This window comes from Pteropus vampyrus, unplaced genomic scaffold (assembly GCF_000151845.1).
Source record: "Pteropus vampyrus isolate Shadow unplaced genomic scaffold, Pvam_2.0 Scaffold202, whole genome shotgun sequence".
Classification (NCBI taxonomy): Eukaryota; Metazoa; Chordata; class Mammalia; order Chiroptera; family Pteropodidae; genus Pteropus; species Pteropus vampyrus.
The window spans coordinates 1,326,025-1,336,585 of record NW_011888983.1 but is presented as its reverse complement, the minus strand read 5'-3'; the positions used below and the strand labels follow the sequence as shown (position 1 = coordinate 1,336,585).

The 10,561-nt window shown below is 52.1% G+C and overlaps 1 protein-coding gene across 1 annotated transcript in view; it reads right to left on the bottom strand.

Moving 5' to 3' along the window:
* The window catches only part of COL13A1 (collagen type XIII alpha 1 chain), a 262,813-nt gene that overhangs the window by 50,134 nt on the left and 202,118 nt on the right, over positions 1-10,561 (bottom strand). The window contains 4 exon segments of the mRNA XM_011372185.1: positions 1,965-2,000; positions 2,532-2,558; positions 4,945-5,052; positions 8,647-8,712. Coding sequence (XP_011370487.1) covers positions 1,965-2,000; positions 2,532-2,558; positions 4,945-5,052; positions 8,647-8,712 — 237 coding nt within the window.

The window sequence follows — 10,561 nt, the reverse complement described above, 5'->3', positions numbered from 1 at the left end:
TCCTCATGACACTGCAGCCCTAATCTGAGCCCTCTCCATCCTCAGGACAACAGACCCCCAGCTCCTTTCTGGATGAACCAGACTTCCAACTGGCGGGAGTGTGCAGACACCCGCCACAGTACAGATGCCAGTTGTGGGCATTGCCACGACTCCAGGGAAACCTCTATTGGCCCTGCAGTTTCTTCGCAGCTTGAAATAGCTGGCTTGGCTTCTAATGGGAAAACCGACCCTGTGCTGCACCAGGAGGCAGTAAATTTTGTGAGTCTGCGTGAGTGGATGGAGACAACCACGGGGGCTATAATTTCCACTTCCTGACACAATACAAACTTCTCAGTTTATGCAGAACTAATTAAAGATCTCTCTGGTCTCGCCGTTTCATCCACCAAGCACCCATAAACAATGTGGTGATGGCAGCAGCCCGATTACAGAGATTACAGAGTGTGAGGAATGTGCTTCTCTGGAGTGATGCCTCCCTTTCCCAAATCCCCACCCCCCTCCTCGTTCTCCCCTCATTCCTGCCTCTTTTCTTCTGGAAGTTTCTAGAGGCTTCCTAGGCATGGTCTGGAGGGTAAGATGTGCCCCTTGCAGCAGGTGGTACCATGGGAAGGACCCAGGCCTGGACTCGAATTCCTACTCTGTCACCGATGAGCCAAAAGACTGTGGGCGTGCCTCAGTTTCCTTATTTGTGAATAGGAGAAGAATAGTACCAGCCTCATAAGGTGGTCTTAGGATCAGAAATAAGGCAGGTCACGTTGAGACAGCCTGGCACATGGTAGGCATTTAGTAAGTCATGACTTTTATTAGGATTATTTTTATGTTATCATAGTTACTGTATAATATGGGCCTTGGCTCAAATGGTTTCCCTGTCTAAAATGCCATTTCCTTTGAAATTTACTAGTTGGAGGACCACAGTGGTGAATTAAAAATGGCCACAAACACTTTGCTACGCTTCCCACAAGAAGTAGAGGCTGAGTCTCCTTCCACCAACCCCACTGACTCAAATGACTTGGCCACGTGACTTGCTTTGGCCAACAGGACATCGGAAAATGTAATACAAGGGTACTGGGACCTGCCCATTTTGAACACTGACCTGTGCCTGCCATGCTGTAAGGAAACCCATGTAGTCTACCAGGGGCTGAGAGGCTGAGTGGAGAACAGAGGCACCCAGCCCACAGCCAGCATCAACCACCAAACACGTGGATGGACTGTCTTGGCCCCTCTGGCCTTTCCACCTGTGATCATATACGACTACATGAGTGAGCCTAGGGGAGACCAGCAGAACTCCCAGATGGCCATTCACAGAATCATGAGAAATACATTGTCATTTTAAGTCCGTAAGTTTGGAATGGTTTGTTACAATAGATAACTGATACACTTACCTATTCAACAGGACCGAGTTTATAGGCTGTCTTCTTCCAGAAGACTTCCCAAACTCCTGCTAACTGGGAATTAATCTCTCCACCCCCTGTAGTCACGCAGCGTTTTGCAATGGTAGCAGTTATCACGGTTTGCCTCCCCCAGGGTTATTTGTGCAGAAATCCTGTCTCTCTGGCCTGCGATCTAGCAGAGAGCAGGGCTCGGACCGACCCCCACTTCCCATAGCGTGCTCAACAAGGAGCTCTGCCTGGCTCTCACTTACCAGGCCCTCAGGGGGCAACGAGAACAGTACAGACACGGACCAGACACGGCCACCCAGATTGCTGGAAGAGACTCTTCTGGGTCGGAGGTCTGGCTGAGCCACTGACTTGCCCAAGGCCCCCCCTCCCCTGAGCCTCCTTCTCCCCCAGGTGGAGGCAAGAACTCCTGTCCAGCCAACTTCACAGGCATCATGAGGCTCATGCTGAGTGAGTGTGTGTGCAAAAGTGTGTGTGGACGACCAAGTTCAGACCCTGTATGCACTGTGGTGAGGCCAAACTTGGGTTACTACTGGGGGAGTGGGGGCATTCCTTCCCCCTCCTTCTTACCTTCCGGCCATGGTAGCCCTGGATCCCCGGGTCTCCCTGGGGGAACAAAGAGAAGACCGTTAGGAGGGTTTTCCCAATGCCAAACTTCGGCTTGCACGGTTCCCCTCACATTCCCATCCCTCTTCCTCCCTGTGACTAAATCCCTCCTGACCTCCACCACCAGCCATCCCTGGAACAATAGCAGAAGCGGTTCTACTCTTCAGAAAACGACTCTGTCTTGCAGAAGCAGAGGGATGGTGGGAAGGCTCAACTTGGCAGGAGACCTGAGTTTCGGTTTTGGTTCTACCACCCATTCCCTGTCAACCTAGACCAGTCACTTTGCCCCGGAGCCCTCAGCTTCCACATTTGTAAAATGGTTGGGCTTCTAACTGCTTGTCCCCAGAGCCCGAGGGTCCCCAGTACACAAAAGCAGGACCCAATCCCTTCCCAAGAGGCAGGTAGTTTTGGAAGCGAGCCGAGCGTGATCCATCTCTCAGCTGAGATCCCTCTCAGCTCCTTACTCAGCACCCGTCAGCACCGCCTCCCCCTCCTTCTGCAAGGAACTCTTCCACCCACTCAGTGACTCACCTTTGGTCCAGGAGGCCCAGGAAAGCCCTGCAGAAGCAAGAGAAAGGTGAGTGGACATGGATTCTACAGTTGCAGTTAGTCACGTTTACAGTGGAGGTCGGGGACAAAGCAGTGCTCGAATAGCTACAACAAGGTTTGGGAAGTGCTGGAGAACAGGTCTTTGGGAGGGTATCGGAAACCTGCTGAGGGCGTGTGGGGACAACAGGCTCGTGTCCCTCTCTGGAGCCATGTGGGCGCTGTGGGCATCTCCTCTGTGCTTGCCCACTGGAAAATAGGTCAGTGGCATCATGTTAAATCGACGCTGTGGTTTGGTCTAGATCCCCACCCGCCCACTTCTTAATTGGGACCCCTCCCTGGAAAGCCAGCCTCGCCCATCAGAGCCTTGATTTTGCCTTTGGCCCTGCCAGGCTGCAGAGGAACCCTCTGTTTCCTTCCCCTGGGGTGCTGTGACCATGGCGGCCCGCGGTGGGGAGGTGGTGTGGGCTCACGGCCTGCGGGAGCCCAAGGGAGAGGCAAGGGGGAGGCTGGCTCCACTGCGGTTGTGGGAGCGGGTGTGGATGGCAAACACGGGCTGTAGAAAACCATGAGGCCTGAGCCTGGTCTGTTTCAATTGGTTTAAAAACACACTTTCTGGTTTTTTTCTTCATAAAAACCTAACAAATATAACACCCTGGCTTGGGTTCAGTGAGTGGGAGCCCAGTGTGTTTTGGGGAGGTTGGTCAGTGGAGAAGAAGTGAATTCTGAGTACTTTTTTGATTCTTCTCAGCTTTGTTTGGTTCAGTTCCCTAAATCTCACTTCCTTTCAGGTTTTCTGATTTCCCATCTAGAAACGCATGGAAGTGAGACTAATCTCCTTCCCCGGGGTCCTGGGGAGAAATCATGGAAATATTTAAAATCCGTGTGGGCGTCAAGCTGGGCAGAAGAGCCAAAATTCCCAGCAAGCTAGGTTTTCACACTGCTGTGCCACCTTCTGGCTGATCTGGGTGCTGGTTGCCTGGAGCTGTCGCCCAGCCTAGAGAGGCGCCATACTGAACCTCGGCACTGGTGGCTGGGGCAGCAGAGGGGCCCAGCCATGAAGCTGAGTGACCTGGTAGGTGGCTGTACTCATTTGGCAGGGACATCGTAACCTAGCAATTCTACCTCTGGGAATCTGTCCCAGTGACACTGTCAGAGATGTGCAGACATTTATGTTCGAGGATCTGTATCACAGAAGGGACTCATTAACTACCTTATCAATAGGCCCAGCAGCCCTCAGATGCATGTCATGGGAGACTCTGACCACAGCAAAGGGCATGGTTTACGATGGTAAGTGAAGAAGTAACAGGATACATTATTCAGAATGTTATCAACCTGGAAATGTTTAGGTAAAGATATGTTTACGGAGAAAAATAGAAGGACTCTTTACAATGTTAATGATGGTGAACTCTAGATATAAGAAAATACAGAATTAAAACCTTTTTCTTTGTCTATATTCCAATTTTTTCACAATAAATGTCTGATGCTTTTGTCATAAGAAATAAAACAAGATTGGTTCTTTGTTTGCTTGTTTGTAGCCATGTAAGAAAAACATCTTTAAACAGACTTCGTCCTTAATCCTTAACAGGATTAAGGGTGCCAGATGGTTGGACAGTAACATATAACATGTCTTAGCTCTGGGTAGAGAACCCATTTTCTCCAAAGAAGTCCAAGTACCTGCTGAGTTATTCTCCTGCGCTGGTGCACTGAACTGGGCCAAGAAAGAGTTGGGTCTTGAGCAGGGCTTGGAAATGTATGACTTGGTGAACACTGGGCTTGAATTGTCACCGGTGTGTGGTATTGCCTGGAAGAGGGTGCCTGTTGATCTCCCTGGGCCCTCCCAGCAGTGGTCTCTGCCAGTACTTAGGCTTCATGCAGGGTCCCTGCCCTGTGGCTGACCAGGCAGCCAGCTCAGCTGCAAGGTGGCTCAGAACTGCGAAACCTGCATACACCAGAGAAGGTGTGTTTGTTAGGGGTGCCAGATGGTTGGACATCCCCTTGTTACTTCCTTCAGAACTCACTGCTCTCCAGTCAGGTTTTTCTAAGCCCCAGGGCCAGGGGACGACAATCATAGGTGGCCCTGGGAACTTTCCTCTCTGCTGAGGCTGGGAAAGGGACAGCCGGTCAGTAATCTCCTCCCTGGACGGCAGAGTCTGGAGTTGAGGATATGGCCTCAGGAGGTATGTTTTCAGAACCAGAGTGCAACAGGTGAGTATGACATGGATGGATGGGCAGCTCCTTGCATGGGCCACCCATGTCCAATGGCCTTGCCGAGGTGCTTCTGCCATTTGGTGGGGATTTAGGTCCCCATTGGTTTTGGAAAGTTTGGATGCTTCCAGAGAATTCTTGGGACAAATTTTGGGAGAGGATGTAATGGAGAGAAGAAGGGGATACTTACGGGTGGCCCCATGGGCCCTGGAAGTCCTGGGGGCCCCAGAGGTCCACTCGGTCCAGGGGGACCTGGTGGCCCCGGTGGGCCCTGGATGCCGGCCTGGCCCTGTTCACCCTGAGGTTTGCGGAAACGAGTGTTAGAGAGAGACTGCGGGGCTGTCGAGCAGTCCCGCCCCAGTGCCATGCACCCAGTGAAGGCCCTGCGTGGGCTCTAGTGGGAGGCAGTGATGGCGTGACGGTGATGATATTTTGGTGGTGACTACATGCAGGGACTGGTGACAGCAAGGAGACGGCCAAGGCATTAGGAGGGACATTAAGACAAGACTCACTGCAAGAGCAGTTGGTCCCTAGGGTAAGTTCCCTGCTGCAGGTGGCAGAGGAAGAGGTGGGAGTGAGGTGACCCCTGGCCCCGAAGGTCTGCTCCCAGCCTGGTCAGAGGGCCAGAGTCCAGCCTGAGTGGTCTGAGACCTGGGCCTGCCTCTGCCCACTCTGGGTGGCAAGTCACATCCTCTCTCTGCGCCCAGCCCTCTCAGCCGCTGAATGAGAGCGGCGGCTCCTCCTTTCCTATCGTAGCTTTTTGCCGTCTTTGATTATCTGGCTCACAGGATCAAATGAGATCCTTAGGTCAGAGGTCACAGAATGTTGCTTGGCTCACTAAACAATTGGGCAAGAGATTTTAAGTAAAAAATTTGGATGGCTTCTGATAAAAAACTGGAGACCCTGGCAGTTAGGACCGCATTCCTGAGGGCAATCATCAAGTGGATTGGAGAATGGCGCCCCCTTCAGGTGGGGCCCGAGTTCTCCAGTTGCCTCGGTCCCCACTCTTCCTATCCTTCCTTTGTGCAGCTTGCTCCAGTCACTTATGGGATCTGTGCCTGGCCTCAGTGGACAGTTGAGCTTGAACTCTTAGCTTGGTAGAGTTTTGAAACTGTAAATGCTTTATGCCTGTATGAGGTCGCTATTATCCTTTTGCTCTACCCCCACTCCTTAGCCAGCTGCTCTGAGCCCAGTCTTCATCACCCACAGTGCCCAGGAGGAACTGAGGGCCTGGGAGGCAGGGGTAGCATCGTGTTCCCTCAGGAGGAGGAGAGAGTCTGGTTCGTGTGTCCCATATCTTGGGGCTAGGGGCCAGAGTCTTCCTAGATCTAGACACTGATACCATTATGTTACTTTCTAAGTGATCTCTCCAGGGACGATCTGGGATCAGCTTTTGTGATAAGAATCCTATCCCTGCAGATAATCTAACACAGAACAGCCTGGCGGGTGTGAGAGCTCCAGGCTGGGATGCAGGGGGACGCAGGCAGCAGGAGTTCCAGGCCAGCCCACCCTGCTCAGGGTGATCTCAGCAAGCCTCTGTGACACTTCTGCTTCCTGTATGTAAAGGGGAGCTGATGATGCTTGCTGCAAACTCTATAGAGGGAAATGATGCTTATATATAGGAGTGCACAACCTCAGAATGAGAACTGTAAGATTTTAGCAGCACCTGTTTGAACCATCTTTTGGCTGGGACATCTAGGGCAGATGGCACCCAGCAGTGTTACTCTGGGGCCGAGGCTTCATCCTGCCACACCCTATGAGAAGATGCTTGAGGGCTCAGAGTGTCTACCGGAGGAGGAGGCGGGTACAGAAATGGGTCATAAGTCCCATTTTACAGAAGAGAAAATTGAGGCTCAGGGAAGTTGAGTTTCCTGATCAAAGTCACATGGAGAATTCAGTGAGGGGCCAGGACCCCTACTCGAAACTCCAGACTATTCCTATTCATTCCAAATAAGCCCCCAGCAGAATTGCTCATCGTCCAACTTTCTGCACTTTGGAAATAACCTCAAACACCATCTGCTAAGCACATCATGTCTCTTATAAGTTTCCTCTTTTAACTAATGTTAGTCCCAGCATTTAAGCATCTTACAGAGCCTGTAAAATCAATACTGGTTTATTGATAGGAAATGGACAAGCCTTTTTACGTCTCCTGATGGCTAACAGCATAAAAATCTTATTCTCCAGGCAGGGGCTGCAGCAGGCAGAATGGGGGCTCCTGTTCTTCTCGCTCTACTTTGGAAACTAGGCCAGGGCAGCACAGAACGTTCTGGCTCCCCCACCCCTTGCTCTTGTAAAGGGAGGCCTCTCTCAATTTCTTCATCTGTAAGGTGGGATGATGATGATGGCAGAGCCCACGCAAGGCCTCCACTGCTGGTGGCTGGTGTGGGATTACACGAGATGATCCACATAGAATTCTTACATCAGGGCCTGGAACCCAGCAAGGGCTCAACAAATAGCAGCTAATGCAGCTAAGCCAGGTGTTGGTTGCTAGGGGTTGAGGCAAATGGCTGCTTTGAGAGGACTCAGCTCTCCTGGGATGGGGTCTGGTATACGTAGGGGTGAGTGACAGTGGGTGGGCCTGGCACTTGTCTGAGGTACCAGTGGGCCCCCTGAATAGCCATGCTTGGGGTAAGTGCTAGGAGCACATGGAGGCTCTCGAGGATTTGGCCGGTGTAATAGGATATGCAGGCTCGGGTAGCATGTGCATCACGTATCCCTCTGTATTTTTAGCTGTTAATTGGAGTGATTTTTTTTCAGCCTTGTTCGATCAAGTGCCTGACATGCAGGTCCCTGGGCTCCTGACTCCTGAGTCAGGCCAGATGGTGGCTCCAGGTCCTGCTGTCAGTCTTTCAGAAACAGCACCCAGAACCCTGCTGTTTCCAACATCCCAGTGGCCTTAGAGCCACCCCCTATGCAGTGTAAAGAAGGCTAGGGGCATAGGTGGCAGCCATGGGCTGCCTGGCCAGGAACGAAGCTGCAGTGCCTTTGTCCAATCCCTGGGTCTGTGGTCTCTTGTTCTTTTTCCTTTGTGATCTGGTCCTCTCCCTTCTCTTTGGGTTAGTAAGGCAAGAAGGAGGAAGCAGTTGCTCACGATTATTATACCCGTTGTTTGTGGGCTACATTCCCTCTGCAAATCCCCTCATTCCTCAAACTTAGGTTACCAATGATCAGATGCTAATCAATCTGCATTTCTAAATATAAGAGTGTAGGGCCAACTGAGAGCCCTGGGTATAGGGTCTGAAGACCTGCCTGCCAGTTCCCATTCTACTTCTTGCTGTTTGGGTGACCTTGGGCACATGTTCACTTCTCTCTGAGACTCAACTTAATTGTAACACTTAAACGGTGCTATTCCAAGTGCTTTCCATACACAACCTTATGCAGTAGGAACTGTTATTATTCTTACATAAAAATGAGAAAGCTGAGGTGCAAAGAAGTTAAGTAACTCGCCCCAAATCACATAGCTAGTAAGAGGTGGAGAACCTGGGTGCTCTGCAATTTACTGTGTGACCGTGGGCAACTTACTCAACATTTCTGAACCTCGATTTCCTCATCTGTGGAATAAAGATGACCATGCCTAATTCATAAAACTGTTAGGAGAATTAAATGAAATCAGGCCTATAAAATGTGTAAGACAGTGGCTGGCACCCAGCGATGGCTGTTGTTGGTGGCTTTTATGAGTAGTAATGGGGTGGTGGCAGTTGTGAATCTCCTGGGTCTGGGTGTCGTGTTATTTGCACACCTGTGGCATTCATGGGTTCATTTTTGTCTAATTGAACCAAAGTAGAGTGAGGTTCTGACTTTGTCTCCAGCCCCCACTGGCATGCCAGGGCCCAGAGACTTGCCGAGCCCCTGGGGAAGCCACCCGTGATCTGGGCAAAGGGAAGGGATCTACCTGGAAGGTTCGCCTTTTTATGACTGGGGGTGGAGCCAGTCGCACTGAATTGAGGAGAGGCAGCAGCTGAGGAGAAAGATGAGTTGGAGGGCCAGAGGGCAAAGGCCAAAGATCGCAGGTGTTCAGAAGGATGCCGAAAGTCGCCAGGAAGGCAGGGCGGTCAAGAGGGAGTAGAAGAGAGGAAGAGAGAAGAGAGATTAGCCAGTGTGAGGCACAGGGAGGGGAAGCATGGATGGGGTACTCTTGCAGCTTGTGGGGCGCAGTGTTCAGCTTGCCCTTGGTTGGTACACCAGCCCCGGCAGGAGGAATGGCCCTTCAGGTGTTGGCTGGCAGCAGCCCCTGACTGGGAGAGTGGCCTCCTCTCTATGGCCATGCTGGGCTGAAGAGGCTGCCTGACACGCGGCCCAACATTGCGTTGCTGGCCCTGCCTGTCCGTGGTTGTGGACGGAGGCTGCTTGGCTGAGGGCAGCAGACTCAGAGGCTCTGGCTAGGTAGAGAGCCACAGGACCAGCTAAATTGATACTTTAAGCCAAGCTGGTGTGTGGCAACCTCTGGGTTCTTTTTTTGGTTGAAAGAGAAAGCCTGGTGTCAGCGAATCTGGGGAGATGGTTAAGGGCAGTGCCAAGCTGGGCTCCCAGGGGCCAAGCCGGCCGAGGGTGTGGCCACTGTGGGCACAAGATAAGTGCTTCTGAGGTCTCACCCTGGGGCTGGAGGGCTTGGAAAATAGAGGCTGGGCAAAGATGTCTCTGACATGTTCAACCACTTGTTTGGCGGAAGCAACTTGCAATCACATTATCAAATGTGATTTTCATGTCTGGGAATTCTCGCTGCTTCCAGTCTCTCTTCCCAATGAAGCTGAGCACCCCATGGCTTTAGGAAGCGGTTAGAACCCATGTGAAAACAAAAATGGCATATAACCAACCCCTTATTTTTGAAAGCATTTTAACTCACACGAAGCCCTTGGGTTGAGTGTTAAGAACCAGGGGCCGCCTGGGCTGAGACTCTGCCCAGCTGGGGACTCGCAGGCCCAGTCATGGCCTTTCCAGGTCACTGCTGCCTTCATGGGTAGCAGCTGCACCAAGAGCCCCACCCCCTTCCACTAGGGGTCTAAGAACGTGCAATGTTGGGCTCTGTGTCCAGGGAGCCTCTCAGAAGAGCAGGATCAGGAGACCTTCCAGAACCTACAAACCTTTAGGGTAATTATCTGGTTGGAGCGCAGAGCTGCTAGAGTGCTGCTTAGGTGCTCCTGGTGCGGGAGGGGGATGGAGGTGGCGGAGACAGGGCGACAGGGGGAGAATGAGTGCCAGAGCCCACAGACACCAGCCCCTCTGCTCCCAGTCCCAAGGACTCCGTCCCGCCCACTCCCTCCCCTCCTTCCTCTCCCTCACTGGGGGTGCTTTCTGCTGGAAGAGGCAGGGACCAGCCCGGATCTCTTGGTGTCTTGTGGACCTGGGGCCCTGCCACCCCGCCATGCCTGTAGACCCCTCAGAAAGCCAACAGTCTACTTGCCCTAGAAGCCCCTTGCTTTCCCACCCGCTTTTAAATAAACGGAGGGTGCCAGTTGCCTTGACCTGCTCACCAGCTGGGTCCCCAACTCTGCCCTCACCCCTGCCTGACTTGTACCCCACACTGCCGTGGTCACACCACCATTTTTTGCTGCACCCTGTGGACAAGGTTTCTACCTTCTGGAGGCTTCTATCTCTGCCTTCTCCCTCTTCCTGTGTTGGGCTGAGGGGCAGGGAGCCCTCTCTTCCCCCCACCCTCATGCGTTTGCTCAGGACTGATGATACCCTGCCAAACGTCTGCAGTTGTGTTGTCTTTTGTGCTGGGGGATGCTGTCTTTCTTTTGGGCAGCATAACAATCCCGTGAGCCCATAGTTTCAAATAAACACAGCTGACCTTCTATTATTGTATC